Source organism: Pantherophis guttatus, chromosome 6 (genome assembly GCF_059756535.1).
Source record: "Pantherophis guttatus breed Tessera chromosome 6, ASM5975653v1, whole genome shotgun sequence".
Classification (NCBI taxonomy): domain Eukaryota; kingdom Metazoa; phylum Chordata; class Lepidosauria; order Squamata; family Colubridae; genus Pantherophis; species Pantherophis guttatus.
In genome coordinates, this window is record NC_142068.1 from 85,070,996 (window position 1) to 85,098,944 (window position 27,949).

At 41.3% G+C, this 27,949-nt stretch overlaps 1 protein-coding gene across 8 annotated transcripts in view; it reads left to right on the forward strand.

The window, feature by feature from the left end:
* Nucleotides 1-27,949, forward strand: part of PAX2 (paired box 2) — a 165,495-nt gene that overhangs the window by 47,769 nt on the left and 89,777 nt on the right. For all 8 annotated transcript variants that reach the window (XM_087871849.1, XM_060694986.2, XM_060694988.2 and 5 more), the window contains one exon: nucleotides 24,557-24,642. In XM_087871849.1, coding sequence (XP_087727975.1) covers nucleotides 24,557-24,642 — 86 coding nt within the window. The remainder of the gene's footprint in view (nucleotides 1-24,556; nucleotides 24,643-27,949) is intronic.

Here is a 27,949-nt window from a genome sequence, read left to right on the forward strand (position 1 = left end):
ATCTTATTTGGCCTTCTCCCATCTCTAGTTCAGCTCCATACTCCTGCATGTGGTTCCAGACTTGCACCAGGAAGAACCCCAGTTGCTCGGTGTCTCCCCCATACTGAACCCCCAAGGCTGGGACTTTTGGGGCCTGGTGCCTTTGAGGAGCGGTTTGTGCAAGTGGAATGGCTTACACTGCTTGGTCTGGGGTAAACCAGGAACTTTGGGTAGCCATCTGTGCAAGGAGCTCTTTGACTCCCCCTCAACTGTTGTATCAGGAACAGGGCCTGGTTCAGCATGGCTTCCTCCGGGCTTCCCTCTGGGGGGATGTCTCCCCTTTGCCTCTTGTCCATGTGAGCCTGATGGGCTTCTTGTTGAAGTCCAGCTCTTATCCTCATCTCAAGCACTGATAGGTAGTACTCCATGAGGGGGAAATGAAACCAGGGAAATTCACTAACAGCTTTTCTTAACTTGTCCCACTTTAAAGGACAGGACACTCAGAAGCCTCATTACTGTGGCAGTAGAGGGTTTGGCCTAAGACAACAAATTTAATACTAGCACATTTTCCTGACAACTATAGTTATTGTGAATTGCTCCTTAATATGCTGTTCAGTTGCACCCTAACTTCTTATGGTCTCAATCCCACCAGGGATGGATGTTTCTGAGAAATCTGTTAGTCAAAGCAGATTGTGACCAGTGATGAGATTAATTTTTTTTTACTACCGGATCTGTGGGCATGGCTTAATGGGTGTGGCATGGCTTGGTGGGCTTGGCAGGGGAAGGATACGGTAAAATCTCCATTCCCACCCCACTCCAGGGGAACGTTACTGCAAAATCCCCATTTCCTCTCGATCATCTGGGACTCGGGAGGCAGAGAATAGATGGGGGCGGGGCCAGTCAGAGGTATTTACCGGTTCTCCGAACTACTCAAAATTTCTGCTACTGGTTCTCCAGAACTGGTCAGAACCTGCTGAATACCACCTCTGATTGCGACCCTGTGCAACTCTGACCAGGTAGCTTTAACCTTAGTCAAAGTGCTTCTACGTAATTTCATCCTTTTTGTCTGTCAGAACATCAGAAAGTACTACAGATCTTTGTGAGCTCTCAAAAGCTAATTGTTTTTTTTCCTTGACTTAGCCTAGTATAAGGTACTTATTCTCTTACAATCAAAATATGCTTGTGTAAATATTGATTTAACGTTTATACATTCTCACTTGTTCTTGTGCACATTTCAGAAAACAACCTCTGGATAATTGTGTTCTTCTCTTGAAAAGAGTCTTAGTGGTCCAACTGTGAATATTTGTTTTTCTTCTATGGCTAAGCTGTTAAACATGGAGGGGTTATTTTTTTTTTCCCTCCATGGTGCTGTTGTGCCAAACTCCTTTCAACAGCTTTAAATGTTGGCATATTTTGGGCATGGTCTAAAAATCCACGAATATTTGTCTTTCTAGTAGATGGTTTTTCCCTTCGTGGCATTTTTATATTCTTGTGTAGTAAGCCATTTCAAAATGGGCACCCATTTAAAATAATATAAAGTATTTAAAATAAATCTACCGAGTTCCTTGGTTTTTACTTGAAAATGAATGGCTGGCATGCAGTAGCTGGACTTGACCTTGCCATCCTGTAAAGCTGGTCAGGTTAGGATGATCTCAGATGCATGGTATGCCCAGCTGCTGTTCCTGCAGCAACACAAAAGAAGAGGAATTATTTTTCTCTTGTTCCAAAGTCAGAAGGCAGCCCCCTGTAAAAACTGGAGGAAAAGAATCAGCTGATTCTTTTTTTTTTTTTTAAGAAAAATGTAATGGGGTGAAGTGGATGGTTTATGCAGGAATTCCCCTTCCTTTTCCATATACTTGTTTCTCCAAGATCTCATGCCTTGGTGTTCAGTGAGTATTGATTCAGTCTGCAAGCAATTTTAATATTTCTTCAGGGACTTTCCAGCAACAGCAGAAGTCATTAATTCATCCTCCCAAATTGCTTATTCAATAGCATGAACATGGCTCCTGAATAAAGTCTCAGAATTTATATGACTTGTACGAGTCAGGAGGTCAAGCAACTGTTATGGAGTGAAGTTAAAAATCCAAATAATATATTGACACTTTTCGGAAGAGTGGGAGGAGGAGATGGAAGGAAGCAAAGGTATTTAAAATAGGGGCATGCCACCATGCCTCCAGGATAACAAAAGAAAAGAGATACAAGGCAAGTTAGGGTTTGAAAAATCAATGGGTTATCACTTTCAACCTTCTATATAGACACAGAAATAAGAGATTTACCTTTTGAGATTATTTGGTTTAAGAAAACACAGGCCTGGCCTCTTGATCTGCTTGTTTCACATAGTTTGCAAAGCTAAACTGGAGTTAGCTACTTTATGACTCAATATATTGTCAAACCCAGCATGACTATTTAGTTTAGGGATCAAAGTGTTGTGTGAGCCTGAGCAACTGAGTTAATCCAATAAATCATGGTTCAGTGATATTTGGTTTTGATGCTGTTTTTTGTGCTATATATGCACTGTATTATGCAGCACTGTGATATAAACTCTGGAATTAACTCAGAATAAATATATGCATGCTGTTCTGTCCCCGACTCACACACGCACACAAACAGTCAGCCAGGAGTTAATAAAACCAGCAGTCAGGAATTTCTTTGAGATAACAGCATTGGCAGCAACCCAGTAGCTGCTTGCCAAAAACTTTACTCACAAAGGGAGGTTTTCCTCCTCCGTCGGATAAACCAAAATAAGTTCACAAAGCTAAAGAATTGTCAAGTCCAGTCCATAATAAATCCAAGGAAGGCATATAACGAAGTTCCAGAAATACAGTATGACTTGCTAGTTTTTCAGTTTTGTCTGTCACAAAGCCTGAATGGCCACCACACCCCCTTTTATCCCGTGGGGTGTGGTCCAGTGACTCAGCTTAATCTCTGGCACGCCTCCTTCTCTGCTGCGTGCGCTTGTCCTTCCGATGCTGTTGGGGATCCAGCCAAGACTTATCTCCGTCGCTGTCTAACTGCGGCTGCTCAGAAGTGCCTGGCTCCTGACCTATCTCTTCTCCTTCGGAAGATACCTGAGGCATTGCCAGAGAGGAGGGTCCTGGAGAGGGAGGCCTTGCCAACTCCTCTCCTTCACTTTTGGAGTCTTCTCCCTCCAATAAGACGGGCTCGGGGGTCGGAGTCACAACACATGCAAACATTTCTCAGCACATAGATGTTGGATAATATTTTGAACAACATCTGCTAGGAAAGGGACAAGTCTCTCTATATTAGACCGGCTTTTTATTTAATATCTGTGGCCGAAGGATGTTTCTGCACTGGTTATTGTCACTTTTCTCCCAACACAAGTTGGTCCCAAATCTTCTAGATCAGGGGTGGGTTCTACTTACCTTTACTACCGGTTCGCAACGGGGCCACGCACGCTCTTCTGCGCATGCACTGAAGCGTTCTGATGATGTCAGGGTCGGTGGGCGGAGCCCCCCGCCGGTTTTACTACCAGTTCTATAGAACCGGTGCGAACCGGGGGCAACCCACCACTGTTCTAGATGTATTTGGAAAACAAATGATATAGAAAATAGGGTGCACTTATGTAAACATAGGTTCACTGAGGAGACATAGAGAATAGGACTAGTAAATTGCAAGGATTGAACTGCAACTTATCACTAGTAGAATGAAGTGATAATACACTTCTTAGGAATACAAAGCACATCATTTAATAAGCCCTCATTAAGTTTAAAAAAAGATTTAAATATGAGAAATAAAAGTACTTCTATTATGATTTTTTTTTTACTAAAAATATATTATTCTGTTTCAAGTTTTATTGGTATGAATTACACTGCTTTCCATCTTGGCATGTATTCTTTCTATGTAAGCTAATATTTAACTTTGTCATTTACATAAAGAATACAGACATTAGTAGTGTCTAATTGTTCTTAGCTATATGCTACATTAATTGATGTGAACATGTGAATTAAAAAACAAAAGGCATTAGTATATGATCTGATTTTATAGTGTAGAAAAAAATAGGAAGGAAATGTGCATGTAAAAAGCTTCAGTGTTAATGTGTACTATATGTTGTTGATTGATTTATCAATTTAAAATACATAGTTTTGGATGGCTTGCAGAAATCCATTAAAATAGCTGTACAAACAGTTATTAAAAGATAGAACAACAGAACAATAAAAGCAAATGCAAAGGCTTAAATAGATCCGTCTATTTTAACCACCGTCCTAAATCTGGGGAGGGTTGCTGTTTTGTGAGCTTCATTGCTGAAAAAAGAAGAGGGACATTTTGGGAGGAAGAAACACTGCATGGTTGTTGTTTTTTTTTGTTTTTTTTTTACATAACTCAGAATGAATAAAAATTAGAGTTGGTCACTTGAAAGAATAATCTTGAATGTGGATATGATCAGGGAGGAAATTAATTTATCTCTCCTATGAAGATTGGTGAGGGACGTGGTGGCTCAGTGGCTAAGATGCTGAGCTTATCGATTGAAAGGTCGGCAGTTCAGTGGTTCGAATCTCTAGTGCTGTGTTACGGGGTGAGCTCTCGTTACTTGTCCCTGCTTCTGCCAACCTAGCAGTTCGAAAGCACGTAAAAAATGCAAGTAGAAAAATAGGGACCACCTTTGGTGGGAAGGTAACAGCGTTCCATGCGCCTTTGCCATTTAGTCATGCTGGCCACATGACCACGGAGACGTCTTCGGACAGCGCTTGCTCTTTGGCTTTGAAATGGAGATGAGCACCGCCCCCTAGAGTTGGGAACGACTAGCAGATATGCGCAAGGGGAACCTTTACCTTTATAATAATTAGTGCAGCATAGACCTTATGATTATCCCTTGTAGTTGATCAGACTCACTTCTGGACATTCACCATAGTTACTCAAGCCATGTGTTCCTGCATTTTATCATTAATAAAGGCTTCAAATACCACAATATTTTAGAGATTCCAATATAGGATAGGGAAACTGGAACTCTGTTCTTACTAACGGAGGTGATGAAGGAGGTTCAGGTTGCCGGAACTTTGTGGGAGAATGACCATGTCATGTTGGAATTCAATATAATGCAAACACAAGCAATAGAACATAATCAAATCAGTGTCTTAGACTTTAAAAGAGCTGATCTTAAAAAATTTAGAGAGAGCTTGAATGAAAAGCTTAAAGAGGAAAACAACTCAAGAAGCTTGGTAAACTCTGAAAAATATTATTATAAAAGCCCAGTCCAACTAAATGCCACTGAAAAGAAAAATAAGAAATTCAAGAAGAAACCAGCATGATTGCACATAAACAGATAAACTGAAAGACAAAAAGGATGAGTACAAAAAAATGGAAAGAGGGACATATAACTAAGGCAGAATACCAACAAATAGACCAAATTTGCAAAGATGAAGACAGAAAAGATGAGACTAAGAATGAACTAAGACTTGCAACAAATGTCAAAAATAATAAAGTTTCTTTCAACATATAAAAAACAAGGGAAAAAGTGAAGGAAACAATTGGTCCACTAATGGGAGAAGATGGCAAGCAAATAATGGGCAGTAGAGAGAAAGCAGAGCTGCTTAACTCATTCTTTCCATCTGTCATCACACAAAAAGAAAAAAATAGCTCAACCTAAAAACATAACCATAAAAGACAGACTAGGAATACAAATTAAAATAAGCAAGACATTTGTAAGGGAACACCTTTCTGCTTAGAAAAGTTCAAATCACCTGATGGATTACATCCCAGATTTCTGAAAGAGCTGGCTGATGTGATCTCGGAACCATTGAACCATATCTTTCAAAGATCTTGGAGTACCGAATCGAGGAACTACCAGAGGACAAGAAAAGAGATGATATGGTTCCCATCTTCCAAAAAAAAACAAAAAAACAAAACAAAACAGATCCAGGAAACTATAGACCAATCAGCCTGACATCAACACCTGGTAATATCATGGAAAATATGATCAAGCAACAGATCTGTGAACACTTAGAAGCAAGCAGAGTTAAAACAAGAAGCCAACGTGGACTTGTCAAAAAGAGTTCATGCCTAACAAATCTTATTTCATTCTTTGACAAAGTGGCTAAATTAATGGACCACTGAAATACTATGGACATAGTATACTTGGATTTCAGTAAGGCATTTGACGAAGTAGACCTCAACCTACTTCTTGGCAAGCTAGAAAAATGTGGCATAGACAGCATCACCACCAAAGGGATTTGTAACTGGCTGACAAATCACACTTAATGTGTAGTCCTTAATGGAACTACATCTACATGGAGGGAAGTAAGCAGTAGGGTACCCCAACATTCTGTTTTAGGTTCAATATCTTCATAAATGATTTAAATGACGGAATAAAAGGAGAAGTAATCAAATTTGCAGATGACATTAAGTTGGCAGGTACTGCCAACATCCAGGAAGATAGGCCCATGATCCAGATGGATCTCGACAGACTTGAATACTGGGCCCTATCTAACAAAATGAAATTTAACAGAAAGAAAGAAAAACCAAATGTACAGGTATAGATTAGGTGAAATCTGGCTGAATAGCAATAACTGTGAGAGGGATCTTGGAGTCCTTGTGGATTATCACTTAAATACGAGCAAGTAGGGTGCTGCAGCAGCCAAAAATGTCAATGCAATCCTAGACTGCATTAATAAAGGGATAGAATCAAGAACACATGAAGTATTAGGACCACTTTATAAAGACCTAATAAAACCACATTTGGAATATTGCATCCAGTTTGATCACTGTATTATAAAAAAGATGTTGACACTCTGAAAAGAGTGCAGAGAAGAGCAGCAAAGATGATTAGGGGCCTTGAGATTAAAATGTATGAAGAATGATTGCAGGAATTGGATATGTCAAGTCTAATGAAAAGAAGGACTAGGGGAGACATGATAGCAGTGTTCCAATATCTAAGGGGCTGCCACAAAGAAGAGAGGGTCTACATATTTTCCAAAGCACCAGAAGGCAAGACAGGAAGAAATGGATGGAAACTAATCAAGAAGAAAAGCAACCTAGAACTAAAAAATTTCCTGACTGTGAGAACAATCAACCAGTGGAACAGCTTGACTTCAGAAGTTGTGGGTGCTTCATCACTGGAGACATTTACGAACACACTGGACAGCCAGTTGTCTGAAATGCTATAGGGTCTCCTCCTTGAGCAGGGGGTTGGACTAGAAGACCTCCAAGGTCCCTTTCAATTCTGTTATATTTTATTAATATAGAAAGCACAATGCTGATTGTCCAGATAACTTGGCATGTGGGGCTACATGGCCAGGTTCAAGAAAACATGTCCCAAGGCCGCCTGCAATATGGCAAGACCCATTGATTCCTGGGACCTTTCTTTCTAATTTGGTGTTCTTCATTCTTGCACTAGGCAATATGCTGCAGCAATACAAATTTCATCATTTAGTGGACTGTCCATGGATAGTTTCTAAAATAAATTTTGTGAAACCCATAGAAGACCATAAAGTATGAACCACTCATGCTCAAGTGACCTTAATGTGAATGATGAGATCTTCCAAGACCTCGTGGTCCCCAACATCACCTGTAAACACATTCATTCCAGCTGATATGACTCTGACAGTCAGTGAGATTACTAGAACTTTGATACAGTTCAGACCTTCTATTTGCCTGTTTAAAATGAAGCACATATCTTTGAAGCTGGTAAGATTCAGGAGAGGGGAAAAGAAATGTAATTCTTAATGAATTAATGAAATGACTCTTTTCCAATGTTGGAAGAAATGTCCATCTGGGTTCAGTTCCAAGTGGGGAAGAAAGACACTGGAAACATGGAGGCTGCTTGGAAAGATGGTTTTTAATTGTGGACAGGACCACATGGCTTGAGGGTTTTATGCCCTCTCTGGGCTTTTGAATTTGTATCCCAAGCTTGGTTGACTCTTGCTGGGTGATGATGAAATGAAAGAGGCTTTGGGCAATTCCTATTATGGCTCTGCCTGAAGGAGGTAGATCTTTGTTATGTAGAATAGATTGGCCCAGGCTTTAATGACCCATTAACAAAGGGGCGGGGGGGAGGCTGAGTTTCTGCCTCCCTTGTAGGGGAAATATTCTGCCCTTTTAATATTTCCTAAAATATCTCATTTTCCTAGGAGAGGGCTGGGTGCTAACTTCCTACACCAACCAGTAGGTTGACAGTAAATAGATCTAAACAAGTCCTGACCTACATACAGGTGGTCTTGATTTACAACCATTTGTTTAATGAGTATTCAAAATTACAATGGCACTGGAAAAAAGTGATTGGATTCTGCTATAGCAAAATACCAAACTTCAGCCAAACACAAGTTGAAAGCAAAAGAAAAAAAAAATCTCGGATTCCCTTATGTAAATTGAAATTAAAGGTGAATTCTGCTCTTTGTCAGGGTGAAAAAAGAGACACATTAGATCAGGGGTGTCAAACTTGATTTCATTAAGGGCTGCATCAGGGTTGGGTTTGACCTGGGGGGGGGGCATGGCCAGGGGGCATGGCCAGCTCGATGTCACTCGTGCTCGAGGGTGCCTGTGGTGGGCCGGGTGTCCTGCCAGTGAAAACGGGCTCCCAAGCTCCGTTTTTGGCTGCGACAGCCTCCTGCAACTTTTTACCAGTGAAAACGGCGCTCGGGAAGGACACACACAGCCCTCCCGAGCTCCGTTTTCATTGGCAGAGGCCCCGCGAGCCGGTCCTTCGCTGTTTCCAGGGCGGCCCTGGGGGCCAGATCTAAGCACCCCATGGGCTGGCTCCGGCTCCCGGGCCTTGATTTGACACCCCTGCATTAGATTGTTGTATGAATTTCTATAGAAAACAGAGTAATAAAACATGGCCCATTGATTTGACTGATCCATTGCTCACTGCTCTTTTGAGCCTGTTCAGTTGCTTTCCTAACATCACATGTCGTAGTAGGTTCAGTCTGGGATTCCATCATTAGAAGGTTCTGTTTGGGCAGTGCCTTGGCCTGCTTGTGAATCAGGTCACAGTGCTTCCTTTTACCTTCAGTTCCAAGGACTGATAGTTGTAGACCAAAGTTATAGCGGGGGTCAATGTTTGTGGCTGAAAAATTAGCTTAACCAAAATGCAGAGTCTGCCTTCTATTCCAGCTTGGTTATATGTGTCTCATCACAAAAAGCAAAGTTAGATACACCAAGTTTCCTCAAATTTCTAGATTAAATGGCATCATGCATAAAACCTGATGCCATACAGTAATTGAACATGATGGCATGATTTACAAAATTTACTAGTGGGAGTGAGTGGATAGAGGAAAGTAAACTTGTCTAAAGACACTTGGCTTGGTAAAAGTACTTGTGAAAAAAGATTTGGAAATAGCAATTTATTGCAAATTTGGTATGAGCTAAGTGGAGTGGAGTGGAGAGTGGAGTGGAGTGGAGTGGAGTGGAGTGGAGTGGAGTGGAGTAGAGTAGAGTAGAGTAGAGTAGAGTAGAGTAGAGTAGAGTAGAGTAGAGTAGAATAGAATAGAATAGAATAGAATAGAATAGAATAGAATAGAATAGAATAGAATAGAATAGAATTCAATTCTTTATTGGCCAAGTGTGATTGGACACACAAGGACTTTGCCTTCAGTGCATAAGCTCTCAGTGTACATAAAAGCTATAAGTGAGAAATCATGATCATAGTCATCCTAAAAATACATTCATCATAAATCAGAAGATACAACACTTAGTGATAGTCATAGAAGACTAAATAAGCAATCAACATAAATCACACTAGGAAACTAAATAAAACAATATAAATCATAAAGATACAAGCAACAAAGTTATAGCGATGAGTAGAAAAGGAGATAGGTAATAGGAAAGATGAGAAGAATAATACTAATATAGCCTTACTAAATAGCTTGACAGTGTTGTGACAATTAGTTGTTTAGCAGAGTAATGGCATTGCGGGGGGGAGAACTGATGTGATGTATCTACAAAAAAGTTAAATATAATTTTGGCCTGGAAACATGGTATTTATTTATTCTGTCATGCTTATGTAATATATATTGGAGGTGGTGACCCTTGGAGAGCTGTATGCAACGAAATTTTATTTTAATGTAGGCCGATTAGTGTACATTCAAAGTGACAATAAAGCTGTTCTGTTCTGTTCTGTTCTGTTCTGTTCTGAAAAGCCAGGTGTGCCTGTTTATGAAGAGAGAGACCTGATATTGGTGACATGTGCACTTGGGTTTCATTCAAAACGCACTATAAACCATTGTTTGTGGGTTGACTCTTGAAAATGGTCTACTGATTACAACTGCCTCAGGATGCAGCAGTATGGATGAATGGATCTTGCTACGGATACCTTGTTACCTTGTTTATTTTCTAAGCTGAATTGCAAGTTCTCACTGTGGTATAATAAACCTAGCATGATTCACAGTCCAAAATTAACTGCAAAGTACTTGCTTCTACACCACATGCCCTGTTCTCTTAAGACTTTCAGTAGGCACCTCTTTGTAGCTCCTGATGCAAATTTGTTTAATACTGTACTTTTTCAATATAGTAAAAAAAAAAAAAAAATAGCATGCTTTGTGGATGAGGCTGGTTTCCCCTTTGTTCAGGAGACTGCCAAAAACATTTCTAACCAAGCCTTTTAGTTTAGAAGGTTTTATTTTTTATGGGTTTACTTGATTGAATTTTAGATGATAGAGCCACAGAATGAAAGCGGGTGGCAAAAAAAAAAAGAGATGCATATGTATGTGTGTGTGTTTGTATTTAAAAGTAGAAATAGATGCAGATTATTGCCCACTGAGAGATCAAAATGAAAAGTATGGGATCAGAAGTTGGGAAACTGGCTCATAACATGCTATATTCTGGAGGCTTGTAAAAGTTGAGTAGCAGGTGTATGCAAAACTTTTGGAAGAGATGTTTTACAATACCCAGAAATGCATACCTAGGGCCATTTTGAATTGTGAAAGCACCTAGACCTTTTAGAGGGCTTGAGCAGCTGCGTTGGAAAAAGCTTTAGCTGTCTCTTCAGAAAACAAGCACTATTCTCAAGATGGACTGAGAGGCAAGCGTTACGTCTGTTGATCAGAGCTTAGTTTAGTGACCATAGCATGGCCGATATCTACAAGGGCCCCGATAGCAGGAAACACTTTTAATTGTGTGTTAACTAAGGTTGCCAAGAGGTTTCAGAACTCATTCATTACCATGAGCATTATTATTATATAACAGAATGTTCTAATAAAGGATAGGCTTAATTCAGAACCCCTCAGGCAGATTTTGGATGCGCAGACTGATGAATAGATACATTTATACTAAGTATACATACATTATATTGTTGTATTGATTTTTGAAAAGTTCCAGGTCTGACAAGCTGTAATGAGATTTTCGAACTTTGGGCTGTGATCAATGAAAGGAATATTATTGGCCTGCAGAATTGATATAAGCCCTCTCTGTGGATTGCTCTGCTCCCAGGCTGCTCCAGCCCCCACATATAGGATTCCATCAAGACACTTAACCTCTTTTAGAGTGTCATCAGGCTAAAAGGAATCTAATAGTGACACAGGACTTGTGCGTATCTCTCCGGCACTATTGCTTTCCTGTCACAAATAATTTATAGCTTTCTATTTCCATTCCTTTTTCCTGCACCCCATCACTGCTTCCTGGGGCTGCTGCAGGGGGAGGCATGAGCAAAGATGCGGGATCAATATGCTCACACATGCAGAACATCATAGTGCAGCCCGGCAGCAGAACAATGGTGAAATTTGTCCTTTTCCTACTTTCAGTACAGAATAGCTCTAGAACGTACCTCGTTCGCTACATGCTTCGTGTTACCTCAAAGCTACAGTGGAGGGGACATTTCCCCTGTGCTCTACCATAAGGTCCTTAGGTTGAAGGGCCTTCAGCAGGATGCAAAAACCAGGCACTCCTGAAGAAGTCATATGGACATGATGACCATGGCTTCTCACCGTGGTCTGCTGTTTTGAAACAAGCTGCCTCTGAGGGCTGACATTCATTTCATTATGCCGAACAGATGTTTTAAATTGTGTTACTGGAGACAAGATACAGATTTTCTTTGCAAACGCTCAAATATTGGCCCTTTGTACACCTTGCGTTGCTAATATGTGCGGTAGTAACTATGCTTTCTGTAAGGAAATATTTCTTTGCTGGATTAGATTTGCAAAGAATTTAACATGTTTCAGATTCCTTTACTTTTTAAAAGATTATTATTAATTATGAGCCGCGGTGGCGCAGTGGTTAGAGTGCAGTACTGCAGGCAATTTCTGCTGATCACCGGCTGCCAGCAATTTGGCAGATCGAATCTCACCAGGCTCAAGGTTGACTCAGCCTTCCATCCTTCCGAGATGGGTAAAATGAGGACCCAGATTGTTGGAGGCAATATCAGTGGTGGGTTGCTACCGGTTTGCCCTGGATCAGACAAACTGGTAGCGGCGGTGGCAGGAGGCTCTGCCCACCTGCCCAGATGCTTCTGCGCATGTGCCCACAAGCGAACCAGTAGTGATGGGTTTTGAAACCCACCCCAGGCAATATGCTGACTGTCAGGTTTCAGACTGTCAGAGTAAATGCAGGTTGAAGTGCTGACACTGACTCTGTAAACCGCTTAGAGAGGGCTGTAAAGCAGTATGAAGTGATATATAAATCTAAGTGCTATTGCTATTGCTATTGCATGCACACTCCTATAGTTATGGTCTTATTTAAGATTTTAAAAAAAGGATACATTGATTATTCAAAGGCACACACAGTAATTGTGCAGCTACATAGAGAAACTATTTTTTGGGGGGGGGGGGAAGGGAAGTAATCCTGGCTTCTTATTTCCTCTTGTTTGAGATAAAAGAAGATGGAAGAAATGCTGCAAAATGGGTTCATCAGCTCCAAAATTACTGCCCTAATCTGAAGTAAAGGGTTATATTAGCAAACATTCCCTGAATCAGCAGAAAAACACGCTGACATAAATTGTGCTGCTCCAATGGCAGAGCTCTATTCTGACTCATTAGCAGGTGTTGCCCTTAAAGTTATACCCTCAGACACTTTAAGAGCAGTGGTGGGCAGCTTTTCCAGTTGCTATTCCCCTCCTACGAAGCCTCTTGTGCCAGTGAGAAAAACAATAATTAATAATTGACCTTAAAGTGTGGTGGCAGACATTTGAAGAGTATGGAACGGTCCCTAGATGTCGGGAGGGCCCAAAAGATGCAACCAACTGATGCAAAGGAATGTCAGTGTATTAGCACCCAGCAGCCGTGGCCAACAACACTTGATCCAGCTAGAGCCCTTTGACTTGGGCCTTTGAGTGACACTCAGGCTAAAAAGGAAAATACAGTAAGCTGGACTCTTTTCAATTTCAGTATAGCTCCCATTTATCACAAATCAGCAAAGTTACAAAGGAATGGAATTGCCAGCAACAAAGAGCTGTTGCTAGAAATGTCAATAACCTTGCTGATTTGTATGGTGTGTGGTGTTGCTGGCAGCACCCAGAAGTGTATATGGCAGGGGTGAAATCTAGCAGGTTCTGACAGGTTCTGGAGTACCGGTAGTGGAAATTTTGAGTAGTTCAGAGAACCAGCAAATGCCACCTTTGGCTAGCCCCAGAGTGGGGTGGGAATGGAGATTTTGCAATATCCTTTCCCCTGGAGTGGGATGGGAATGGGGATTTTGCAGTATCCTTCCCCTGTCACGCCCACCAAGCCACACCAAGCCCACCACACCACGCCACCCAGAACTGGTAGTAAAAAAATCTGGATTTCGCCACTGGTATATGGAATATGAAAATGGTATTGAAATGGGGAAATGAACTCTTTCGCCCTCAACAAGTAATAAAACCAAGAGAAAATACTGTCCAACTATGTAAAATCTGTCAGACCCAGAACCTGTGTCTCTTTCTTGATTCAAATTCATCCTTCTTAAAGGTCTAAGCACTTTTTGAAAAGTCCAGGAAACACATATTCTAAAACCCCAATCAATTTAAAACCAATTTTAAAATTTGAATATATAAAATACTAAAAAATATTAAAAATTTAAAAATCTTTTATAAAAGAGGAAGAAAATTAGGCCAGGCCCGCCTGGTGAAATAAAAAGGTCTTTAAGGCGTGGCGGAAGGTGCGCAGATCCGGGATCCTCCGTATCTCCGGGGGGAGCTCGTTCCAGATAGTAGGTGCCCCCACAGAGAAGGCTCTCCCCCTGGGGGCCACCAGTCGGCATTGTTTGGCCAACGGCACCCAGAGGAGCCCCTCTCTGTGGGAGCGTACCGGCCGGTGGGAGGCTGTTGGTGGTAGTAGGCGGTCCCGCAAGTACCCAGGTCCTGACCCATGGAGCGCTTTAAAGGTGGTAACCAAAACCTTGAAGCGCACCCGGAAGACACCGGGAGCCAGTGCAGCTCGCGCAGGAGGGGTGTTACATGGGAACGCCATGTTGCTCCCATTACCACCCGCGCGGCTGCACTCTGTGCCAGTTGGAGCCTCCGGGTGTTCCTCAAGGGGAGCCCCATGTAGAGAGTGTTACAATAGTCCAGGCGGGAGGTGACGAGGGCATGAGTGACTGTGCATAACGAGTCCCGATCCAGAAAGGGATGCAACTGGCGGATCAAGCGAACCTGATGAAAAATCCTCCTGGTCATGGCCGTCAAGTGCTCTTCTAAAGAAATGGGGAAACTTCTCTTGTTCTGAATTACTTAAAAATGGCTTAATGCACACAGTATGCAGTTTGTTAAAGAGAAGCATCCCTTTGTAAGCAATGGCACATAGAGCTGAGAATAAAGCAGGCCTCACATCCTGGACATAAATTGTTTCAACTTCTATTGTCAAAACGACGCTATAGGGCACTGCACACCAGAACAACTAGACACAAGGACAGTTTTTCCCGAATGCCATCACTCTGCTAAACAACTAATTCCCACAACACTTTCAAATTATTTACTAAGACTGTATTACTATTATTCTTCTCATCCTTCCTATTACTTATCTCCTTCCATTTATGACTATAACCATGTTGTTTGTATCTGTACGATTTATATTGTTTTATTTGTTTCCTAGTATGATTTGATTGCTTATTAGTAACTTATGACTATCACTAAGTGTTGTACCTTATGATTCTTGACGAGTGTATCTTGTCTTTTTATGTACACTGAGACCCTATGCACCAAAGACAAATTCCTTGTGTGTCCAATCACACTTGGCCAATAAAGAATTCAATTCATGGCTGTAATATTGGAATTGAGTCAGAGATGTTCCTACCATATTGGCTCTTTCTTCATGTATACATGTTCAGAAGGTTAATGAGATAGCAACATTGGTAAATCCTTTACAAAGTTTGCTAGCTAATCTAGTTTTAATCATGCAATTTGTAAATATATAGTATTTGTAAGGTGTTACAGTAAATGTCTAGATTTTCATTTGATCCTTATTTTTTAAAATTTTATTACTTTTCCCACTATTGCCCCTATCCTAATTTAAATGCATTCTCTGTGTTATTAAATAACAACAAAATCACATTTGAATTGTGTTCATCCTGCTAATGTCATCTCTAGACCTATTGACTTGTCTGAGTCATTCTCCCTTTAGCTCTCTTTTCTGCCTGGTGTGTCTTTGTGGAATTCTTCTCTCAGATGCAGAGATATTCCTTTATCTTTGGGGCAATTTTACCTTTTCTCACCTTCTGGCACCTTTACAATCTAACATGGTAGCTGGCCTTCTCAGGTGGTGTCTTTGTTTTGAAGTTGTAATATTTTGTTAGTTTTCTGTTTTTAGCTGTGCTGTGCAAGTTTGTGATCCTCCTTTGCTCTCTTTGTAAGTTTTTCTGTATGTTTAGATTAGTGCCCCCAAACGGTATTCACTGTCCTTGGGGAATAAATATTAACCATATAGTTATTTAAAATCTCATTATTTATTATCAATGAATTGTTTTATTAGTGCTAAAATTTTATCTTGCCTGTGTAGTGCAGGGATGTCAAACTCAAGGCCCGCAGGCCGGATGCGGCCCACGGGGTGCTTACATCTGGCCCGCAGGGCCACCCTGGAAACAACGAAGGACTGGCCCGCGATGCCTCTGCCAGTGAAAATGGAGCTCAGGAGGACTGCACATAGCTCTCCCGGGCTCCATTTTTGCTGGGGGAGGACTGCAGAGGCCTTCGCAGCCTAAATCGGAGCCTGAGAGGGCTGTGCGCAGACCTCCTGGGCTTTGTTTTCATTGGCAGAGGGCTGCAGCAGGCCGTCACAGCCGAAATTGGAGCCTAAGAGGGCTGCGTGTGGACCTCCCAGGCTCTGTTTTCACTGGCAGAGGGCTGTAGGATGTCAAACTGACCACGCCCACACCAACCATGCCCACTCAGCCCCCCGAGGTCAAACACAACCCTGATGCGGCCCTTAATGAAATCGAGTTTGACACTCCTGGTGTAGTGCATCATTATGCTTATCTATTCTATAGATTTGTAGATGTCTGTCGGGATATTTTTTAGGGAGAGGCAAAACTGCAGTGTAGAGGCTCAATCACACCTGTTTTCCTTTTTGTATTGCTAGTTTCTTCAGAGTCATTGACAGGCAGGATACAAGTTGAATATATCATGATGATGAAGGTGCACATAACAACACAGAATCACGGCTGGTAGTCTTAGCTCTGGTTGGCCTTCATTTGAATCAAGTTCTTCCAAAAACCTAGGATGTTGTAATGTATCGGAGTAGTATATGTCTGGATCCAAGCAGCGTTGCCTTTTGTAATTGACATATACTGGAAATGTTGTCAATGCACAGATGTTCTCAATGTTATCCAAGGCTTTTTGTATGGCGCCCAGTGCAGAGGTGGTAATCAGCCAGTTCGTACTGGTTCAGGCGAACCGGTAGCAGAGATCGCAGTTGGGCCCGCCCACGTGCCCCGGCTCTATGCCGTCCTATTTAGGCACGGTTTTGAGGCTGGGCGCATGTGCGGAAGGCCAAGTGCATGCACAGAAGGTGCACCCGTGTGCGAAACAAGCATGCGCCCATGCGGTGAACCGGTGGCAACAAAATGTGAAACCCACCGTTGGCCCAGTGTGTTGATTATAATAATAATTTGCCAGGCATGAAATAGATGGAACAGTTTTAGGAACGTCACATTTAAAAAAAAAAAAATCACATCATTTGCTAGGGAAGAAGTTCCATGATGTCGAATACAGCATTCTATTAAGTAAGATAATTTGTCTCCCTCAGCATTGTCTGCCCAGCTGGTTGCAACTCCCTAGGGTGAAATCTGGAAACTTTTTTGTGCAAAGTGCTTGATTCTTCATCTGGGAAATACTCTCAAGCATCCTTTAGAACAGAGTTTTTGAAGCTCAGCAACTTTAAGCTATATGGACTTCAACTTCCAGAAATCCCCAGCCAGAAATTCTGCTATAGAATACAGAATTGTGGACAGGATGTCTGTTGTACTTGAGAGTCAGAGAAGTAAATATTCTGGGCCAAAGTTTGAGAGGACTTCACTTTTACATTTTAGTCAGCCTTTGTAGTCAGTTTACATCATATAATTTTTGCAATAGCAACGCTTTATGTTGGACACGTGCTCTTTAGAAATGCATTATTTTTCATGGAGATGAAATTGTTATATTTGGCCGCACAGTTCATAAGAAAAATTGATACTATTAGAGAATAAGTACTATTTTTTTGGTAACTCTTATCACTGTGCAGGCTGCATAGGAGGCCTATCAGATAACTAGGCCAGATCTTAAGAATTTGATACACTTCTTTTTCAATGAGTAACCTTGAGGCCTCCACAATATATTCCTGCTAATGGTTAAAATGCTCAAGAATTCAAGTTCAAGAAGGTTGCTTAAAACAAATATATCCTGGCTAAAGGATAACAATGTATTTTAAATCCAGATGAAACAGTAAAAGAAAACCAAATAAAAGAATTCCTAACTGACCTGAATATCATTTTGGAGAGAAAAGCAGAATACAAATCTGATCTGTCCCCGTCTACACACACACACAAACACAGCCAGCCGAGGGTTAAGAAAGTACTTGGCACGCACACAGGTTGTTATCTCAAACTTGGCAACAATATAAGCACAGTCTGCCAAGAGCTTTACTGCAACAGATAACATAAAATTACATACGCATTGCAAATAGTCCAGCAAAACAATATCCCTTCGGCAGCTTCAGACGTTGTTCAAGTGACTAGCCAGAGTTAGTTTTTGTTCGTCACGGAGTTTTACCAGCCACCACCCTCTCTTATATAGTCTCTGGGGTGTGGTCCAGTGACTCAGTTCTAATCCCTAGCACGCCTCCTTAACTGCTGCAACCATTTATCACGCCTTTGTTGGCGTGCATCCAGGAACGACGGCTCTCCTTCCTCGCTCTCATCCGAGACACCTGGCTCCTGGCTAATCTCCTCTCCCTCGGCCGGCACCTGAGACAGTGCCAGAGGGGAGGGGCCTGGAGAGGGAAGCCTGGCTGACTCCTCTCCGTCATGTTCGGAGCCTTCTTCCTCCGATGAGATAGGCTCAGAGGGCGGGGCCACAACACAAATCTGCTGAGTAAGCTAGAAGTCTACCCATCTGTAGGGCAGAAACTAGGGAAGTTACCTCCAAGAACATCTTCACTTTCACCAATTTTCCAGGCATTTATGAATTTTGGAACTTTGGATTTACCGTACAGTATGTGTTTCTCTTTCTGCAGAGAATGGATAAGAGAAAGATAAGTCCGATGCCTCTGCCTAACCCACAGGTGTTACAGGGCTGTGAGCTGTAATGCTAGTTGTAGATCATTATTTATTTATTTATTATTTATTTGTTTAAATTTCTATACCGCCCTTCTCCAATGTAGGACTCAGGGCGGTGAACAGCCAAAGTAAAAACAAGACATACATACAAAACATACAAAATCTAAAATCTGTTTAAAATAATTAAATAATTTTGGCCGTAATTAAAACATTCCAATTTAAAATCCGTTTAAAATTTGACTCAAGCCAGCCCAGCTAGTTGAAATAAATGGGTTTTTAGGGCCCGACGAAAAATCCGGAGGTCTGTTATTGTACGTAGCTCTGGGGGGAGGTTGTTCCAGAGGGTGGGCGCCGCCACAGAGAAGGCTCTCCCCCTGGGGGTCGCCAGCCGACATTGTCTGGCGGACGGCACCCTGAGGAGGCCCACTCTGTGGGAGCGTACTGGCCGGTGGGAGGCTATTGGTGGCAGAAGGCGGTCTCGTAAGTACCCCGGCCCTAAGATCATGAGAAAAGGTTGGCATGGTGGAAGGGCATAGGCAGTGGTGAGATTCAAATAATTTAACAACCGGTTCTCTGCCCTAATGACCGGCTGGGTGAGCGTGGCCATGGTGGGCATGGCCAGCGGTTGTGACATGCAGCACTTGGCCTCCTGCACCCCCCCTGGGAGTAAAAACGGGCTGCGGGGAACACCCCCCCCCGGTGGCCTATTTTGGGCCTAGTAAGCTTCCCTGCAGCCTCCTGGGAGTAAAAACGGGCGGTGGGGGGGGGGCACACCACACTCCCCATGCCCCGTTTTGGGCCTGGTAGGCCACCCTGCAGCCCTCCTGGGAGCAAAAATGGGCCTCAGGGGGGATCGTGCCCCATATCCCGTTTTAGGCCTAGTAGGCCTCCCTGCACTTACCCTGGGAGCCAAAACGAGGCACATGGGGACTCCTGGAAGGGGCGGGGTAGGAAGGGGCGGGGCCAGCCAGCAATTTAACAACTGGTTTGCCTGAACCAGCCCGAACTGACTGAATCCCACCACTGAACATAGGGATATAAATTGTAATAGTAATGATGTCAATGATTATGATTTTCTTTTTTTGGCGATGACCATCTTTGCAGATTGAGAAGAAAAAGTAGTTGACACTTAGATGAGAGTGCCAAATATGAGTTTTAAAATATATTTATGGTATTTATTTACTAGAGGCTCCTATGTCATTTTAATCAACCAAGACTCAGTGACTTACAAAACCCTAAACAATAAGAGATTTAAAAACAATAATTTCTATCCATTAAAAAGAAAAAGACAATTACAATTAAAATCTACCAGAGCGTGAGTATCCATTTGGAAAAATCAAACAGTGTGAGAGGATTTAATGGAGAAACTGTTACTAAGCATGAACGGAGAGGCTATATCCACACATTCAATTATCATTGAAATGATATTTTTCAAGCATGGGGCAATAAGCATGGAAACATTGCAGCTGGAGCCTCCATCTTTTTTTTTCATCAGGGCACACATTCATACACAAATTCTGCAATGATGTGGTAGATTGTAGATCAGCAGCTTCCAAATAACTGTCTCTTTTTAGGAACAGATTTCTGATCTGATTGAGCTCAGGGGGCAAACAGAGGTTCTACATATTGTAGAGTCAAAGAATTGGAAGATATCTCAGAGGTCCACACCCATCTGCTCCATGTAAGATCTGCAAAATATTTTAGTCAGAGGGCTATGGTTGAAGGTCTGCACAGTTAAAGTGAATATACTACTTCATGAGGTACCTATTTTATTTTATTAGAGTCACTTATTGACTCACTTAATATTGAGATGGATGGCTGTAGAAATCAATTAAAGTTATAAATAAATAAACTGGCACTTTTACTTTCAGAAAATTCATCCTAATAATGTAACCTGAATGTACTTTCCTGGAATTTTTGGTCCTGTCAACTGGAGCAAGAGAGAATAGTACCACCTCCTCTTTCACTTGACATCCCTTTAGATAACTTTTAAAAACTGCTTTCTCATATCCTCTTGCTCTTCTTGTCAGAATACATTCATGAACTGGAATAGGGTATAGCAACAGGTCAGCCAATGAGGGCTGTTTGGTAACTGAAACATAGTATTTGTTGTATGGGGCCATAAGAGACAGTTTGGAGCCTGGGCGTGGCTTAACTGTTCTAGCATATAAACTTGAGAGCACTGGCTTCTCTCTCCTCCATTTTTCCTTCTCCATTTTGTACTTCCATTTTGTGCTGTGTTTGTACTTGCTATTTCTCTTCTCTACAACATGGAAAAACCTACAAGGCAGGGGTGAAATCCAGCAGGTTCTGAAATTTTGAGTAGTTCGGAGAACCGGTAAATACCACCTCTGGCTGGCCCCAAAGTGGGGTGGGAATGGGGATTTTGCAATATCCTTCCCATGGAATATGGTGGGAATGGAGATTTTACGGTAACCTTCCCCTGGAATGGGGTAGGAATGGAGATTTTGCGGTATTCTTCCCCTGCCATGCCCACCAAGCCACACCATGCCCACCACGCCACACCCACAGAACCAGTAGTAAAAAAATTTGAATTTTACCACTGCTACAAGGGTATTGTAGCATATTGCCTTATGTGTTGTTATGTATATACAGATGTTTTGAATCCTGCTGAATTGTCTGATTGTGTGTGTGGCAACAAACTGACACCTTGCTCTTCTTTTTTACGAGGCTAAGTATAATGAACTTCAGCAATCCCTCACTATTTTGGTAGCCCTCCTCTTAACTTGTACCAAGTTGTTGCTATTCTTTGTAGACTGAGCTGATCAGAACTGGACACAGTCTTCAAGTGGACTAAAGCCAAGTAGAATGCAACCTTTTCTTCTTATCATCTGAATCCCATGCCCTTGTTATTCATCCCAAAATAGTGTTTACCTTTTAAGCAGCCACCTCCTGCTTGTGTCTCATACTACTCAAAGTAGTATGTAGCTCATGCTACTTTTGAAGCTGTATGAGGTAGCTGGTTGTTTCTTTAACTTCTTAAATTACTGAATGCGGAAGGGGGGAAGGGAGGGAGGGAGGGAGGGAGGTGGAAGGAAGGAAGGAAGGAAGGAAGGAAGGAAGGAAGGAAGGAAGGAAGGAAACCAAGAGAAACATGTGGCTCATGTGTCAAACAAAACCATTCCTAGATATATTGACATATTATGTAATCACATTATACATTCCACTGCAGGATGAAGGCCCTTTGTTGAAGGTATCTATTATGGAGGACCCATGTGGGTTAATAAATAGAGAATCTTTAGTTTACCACCAGGGAGGCTGACGGACTAGCTTTAATCATTTCAGTTGGCTTCCGTGCCTAAGGGAAGACTAAAATCTGGATCTCCTTGGCCTTAATATACTACTTTAACCATTATATCATACTGGCTCCTATAATTAAATTCTTAAACCAGTTTGCTTAAGACCAATGAAAAGTGAGAGCATGAGCATAAAGACAGTACATGAAGTTCACATTTCTAAAAAGTCCTCCAAATAATATTTTCGGTTGCATTTTCAAAGGGAAAAAGAGTTTTTCAGATCATATAAAATGAACAGAAAGCTTTATCGTACCTCGCAAATACGTTTTCAAGTTAGGTCAAGTGGCCAGATGCTGCTCTTGTCAGATTGAACAAAGCCAGCAGTCAGTCGGGCAACTGGCTAGGTGGCTCAGTGGATAAGATGCTGAGCTTGTCAATCAGAAAGGTCGGCAGTTCAGCAGTTTGAATCCCTATTATAGGTTGTCTGAGTGAGCAGGGGGTTGGACTATATGACCTCCAAGGTCCCTTCCAACTCTGTTACTGTTATTATTATTAGGGTTAAGATTTGAGCAGCAAATTCTTAACCATTTTCTAGTTTTTGGAATTGATCAGCAATAATGCAGATGCATTCATCTAGCATTCAGTTGGTAGCGTCTCATGTTTTTAATCTTAAATCGATTTTTTTCTCATGAATGACTCCTATGTAGTTTCTAAAATCTTCATAAAATGTATTAATATTTTCATATACTTTTCCTCATTTATCATACAATGTAAGGATTGAAAGATTTTTCTGAGATCACTTAGTACAATCTCTTACTCGGTGCAAGAAACTCTATTGCCAGGTGTATGACAAATGGCCACCCAACTCTTATTTCTAGTAGAGGTGAGGCCACAACCCTCCATATTTATAAATATGTTGAACAGTACAGCCCAGCGGTAAACCACTTGATACCTTCTAATCTGATGCTGAGCATTAATGTACTGTACATTCCTGGAGTACTTGTTCATCCAGATCTATATTCAGCCTACATTTTACCATCTTCTCATGTAGACTCTTATTTATATACTTGTTTTACACAATCTATAACTCACCTCAGCCTTGACAAAGATTTTGTCAAATGCTTTGTTGAAGCTAAAGTATCCAGTGTCCACTCAGATCACATAAGTTGATTATTCTATCAAAAAAAGATGAGGTTGGTTTGGCATGAACTGTTCTTGATAAACTCATTCAGGCCCCCTGCCAAATTATGCATCCTTTACTAAGTACATACAAACCAACTGCTTAAAAACTGTTTCGCCCTTTTGTCTAGAATCACTTTCAACCTGATGAATCTGCCATCTCTTGGGTCTCTTTCCTGTTTTTGAAATATTTGCCCTTCTCCAAATCTCATATCCATCCTCCATGGTTTCTTACGGAAAGGAGCTGAATGTATATCTATATATCTTAATAAGAGTGTGTGGTTCAAGTAAAAAGATATAAGAATGAAGAAGGAACTGAAGGAACATAGGTTAAATTCAGTGGTGGGATTCAAATTTTTTTACTACCGGTTCTGTGGGTGTGGCTTGGTGGGCGTGGCATGGCTTGGTGGGTGTGGCTTAGTGGGTGTGGCAGGGGAAGGATACTGTAAAATCTCCATTTCCTCTTGATCAGCTGGGACTCGGGATGCAGAGAATAGATGGGGGCAGGGCCAGTCAGAGGTGGTATTTACCAGTTCTCTGAACTACTCAAAATTTCGTCATATGCTATATCTTTGTAGAACTCTTAAGTCACAAAAATTGATGGTGTATAAATATAATAAATTTAAAAAAATAAGAGATGCTGAAAGCTAAAAGATCAAAAAGAAATGTATGAATCAATGTATAGACATATGGAAACAAGGCTGGGTAAGAAGAATGCTAAGCTCTGGAGGGTTACAGTGAATAATGTCAGTGTAAATAAAATTTAGACACATATCATTTTCTCTTATCTCTCACATTCAACTTCTTTTGCTAATTAGTTCTTATTGTTTTCATTTTATATAATATTGCATACTCAGTGGTGCAATCCACTTACCTTCACTACTGGTTGGGTGTGCTCCTGTGGGAGCGTGCATGCGCTATGCGCACACGCACCTCTTCTGCACAAGCCCAGAATCCTTCTGTGCATGCGCAGATGGTTAAAAAATGGGACGTAATGACGTCCCAGCAGGTGGGCGGAGCCTCCCGCCACCGGCGCTACTGGTTTGGCAAGCTGAATAGAACCAGCGGGATTTCACCGCTGTGCATACTCCAAAAATTATGTAATGGGTATCTGGGTATCTATGAATCTTCTTTAGCTGATGTCAGGTTGGCCCCTTTTTTGCAATTTGCTTTATAATTTGTTTTGGAAATAATTTGTGCAGAGGGATTGCACAGCTCCATGGTTCTCTCCTAGGTGAAGCAGCAAGGAATACGGATGCCTGCTGCTAATCGGTTGTTAAGAATTAAAATATTTATTTATAAAAATGATTTACTTATAATTACAAAATAATTATAAAATGTTTCAGATGATCAGAGGGTCTTTGGATACTCTGCAATTTCTTGGTCTTATAATAGTTGTGTTATTATTGTTATTATTTTATCAATATATACAAGCCACTGTGCATGAATCAACCCACTCATAAAATCAAATATTTTATTTGCAGTGCCTATATCTCAGACTAATGTGCTGTGTTGTTGTTGTGTTATGGTGACAGGATCATCAGAACCAAAGTACAACAGCCTTTCCACCCAACACCGGATGGGAGCGGAACAGGGGTAACTGCATCTGGACATACTATAGGTAAGAGGAAAGTTGTTTAGGTAACATTAAAAATATTATGAAAGCATCATTAATACCAAAGAAGCCTTTAGTTGGATTTTACTTACAGTAGTGGCCAAAATTGTGGAAACATTTTGGAAAAAGTATATTTATGAGGTTTGATGGCTAATAACACAACTTTTTTTTGGCGTTTCAAGATAATCCTATTCCACTACTGGAATGGCCTGGGAATAGCCCAGACCTTAACCCAATTGAAAATCTATGGAGTAAAGAAACTTGTTAGTCAGAAGCGACCCAGCAATGAAACCCAGTTAATGGAAGCAGTCATTCAATCTTGGTTTCACATTATAACAGATGCAGAACTAAAAGACTTGGTTCACTCCATGGGAAGAGGTTGTAAGGCCATAATTCATCCTAAAGGTTACCCAACTAAGTATGAACTGACATGGTGTTAATTTTTGTATATCTCGTTTTTTCTATGGTGATAATTTTTGTATATCTCATTTTTTCTACGTGTTTCACTTTTCTTCTTTATACTGTAACTGCTATTCTAATAGCAAATCCTTCCTAAAAGTTATTGCATTACATTCTTGATTAAATTATCTTTCCATTGATATATAATTTTATGGTAGTACTCCCCCAAAAAGTGGTGTCATTAGCTAGTTTTAGAAAATACATTTTTCCCACAAGGTTTCCACAATTTTGGCCACTACTGTAATTAGCATATGGCATCTAGTTGGATTGATGTCAGCTGAATTAGATTCAGATCCCAAGCCACTGAAAATTTTATGAATGAATGTAACATTTAACCAAATCAATCTTTCTATGAAATGCTAAGCTAAGCTTAAATATTGTGTGTGATGCGGGACCTCCCTTTGAGCAACAACTGATGCCCTGTTCCATAAATCTTAGTTGAGCTTATTTCTATGAATCAAAGAGCTCTTCTGTATTAATGGTGTTTGTTGATGCTCCACATAGTACCTTATTTGTATTTTACCCATACGATTGTTGCCCACAATTCTTTCTAGATTTTAAAGCTGGGAAATCATTCTCCCTACTTTCTGAATAAGAGTGAGTGACAGGAATCAATGCAGGCTCAGACAGAGTTACTATTCCAAGGATTGAAATAAAATCCAAATATATTTGCATGCAATGAAACCCCACGGTTGTTCCTCTTAAGAAAATATTTATTTTCATCAAGGAATAAGAGTTTATGCCAGCTGCATTTCCGACCCCAATTTTTCCTTCTTCATTTACATCCCTTATTTTTGAGGCTGGTGTATGTAGAAAATATGTATCTGAAATAATGGTGGATAACAGCTGGCTTGTATTTGAGACCCTGGAGCCATTTGCAGCTGTGATTTCTAGGAATTTGTAGCATAGCTTGTAAAAAATATATATAAAATGTATTAGAAACTTTAAAACAATCAGCTTTAATTTTCCAAACGTGAGAGAATTGCAGCCCATGTGAATCAATAGTCCTTAATGGATGTAGCCTTCAGCCACCAGAAATTACTCACCTATTCCCAGCCTCCAAATAGAGACTTGAATGTCAAACCCAATAACAGCATGATACATGACATCAGATGTATCTATCTATCGGTTTGCAAATGTGAGCGCGCTTGCATGCGCCACCTCCGTGCATGCTCATGGCCTTCTGCAGATGCGCAGTAGTCATACATTATGTCCGGGCGGGTGGGCAGAATCTCCTGCAGTCGCCGCTACCAGTTCGTGTGATCCGGAGAGAACTGGCTGAATCCCCCTACTGCATGATATGCATAATAGCAATAGCAAGAGAACTTAGACTTATATACCACTTTACAGTGCTTTACAGCCCTCTCTAAGCCGTTTACAGAGTCAGCATATTGCCCCCAACAATTTTGGGTACCCATCTCAGAAGGATGGAAGGCTGAGTCAACCTTGAGCCTGATGAGATTTGAACTGTCAAATTGCAGGCAGCCGGCAGTCAGCAGAAGTAGCCTGCAGTACTGCACTCTAACCCCTGCTCTTAATATACATAAAATATACTGTATTTTTCGGGGTATAAGATGCACCAGAGTATAAGATGCACCTTAGTTTATGGGAAGGAAAATAGGGGGGGGGGAAATTCTGCCTGTCAGGTATTCATCTGGCTAGTCCTTAGCCTGGTCATCTTCAGCAGATTAGTTCTCTGGTTTTCAGCACACGCGCTCCAAGCTATTCCATTGGTTGATTGCTCTCACCATTAGAAAATTTCTCCTTTGTTCTAGATTGCTTCTCTCCTTGGTTAGTTTCCAGCTATTGTTTCTTGTCTTGCTTTCTGGTGCTTTGTAAATAGTTTGACCCCTTCGCCTTTGTAGGAGCCCCTCAAATATTGGAACAGTGCTATTATGTCACTCCTGGTCCTTCTTTTCATTAGACTAGACATACCCAATTCCTGCAACCATTCTTCATATGTTTTATCCTTCAGTCCCCTAATAATCCTTGTTGCTCTTCTCTCCACATATTCAAAGAGCTTTTGGAATAGACTGCAAACTGAATATGAGCAAACAATAGTGGCTCAGAAAAGGTTTTAAAAAGGTATAATTATCTTAATGTGATTTCCACATCATGGGAAATTATTTTTCTATCTTATTCTCCTTCATTCTCATCCTACCTCAAGTACTGAGTCCATTCTGGAGACACCTTTTAAAAACAATTCAGCCAAACTGGAACGGGTTCCAAGAAAGATGATGAAGATAATGAAATGCTTGTTACATGAAGAAAGATTGAAGGAGCTGTGTAGCATTGACAGAAAAATGATTAAAGGACAGCACTCTTTAAAAAAATTCTGAAAGGATGTCACAAGAAGATGGCCAAGACTTGTTTTCTCTTGTGAAAAATCACGAGACTAATGGCTTTAAGTCACAGGAAGGCAGATTCTACCTGATTGCTAGAAAATGTCCAAATGGAGCACTTTGTCGCTGAAATTAATATTATAGAGATTAACCTCTCTTTGAAATCCTTTAAAGCAGGGGTGTCAAACTTGATTTCATTGAGAGCTGCATCAGGGTTGTGTTTGATCTCGGGGGGCTGGGTTTGTCGTGGCCAAGATGGTCATGGCCAACTCGATGTCACTCGTGTCGCGGGTGCCTGAGCGCTCTGCCAGAGAAAACGGGTTCCGGAGCTCCGTTTTCACCTGTGACAGCCTCCTGAAACCCTCTGCCAGTGAAAACGGAGCTTGGAAGGGCCACCCACGGCCCTCACAAGCTCCGTTTTTGGCTGCGACAGCCTCCTGCAACCCTCTGCCAGCAAAAATAAAGCTCAGGAAGGCTGCGTGTGGCCTGCCCAAGCTCCGTTTTTCACTGGC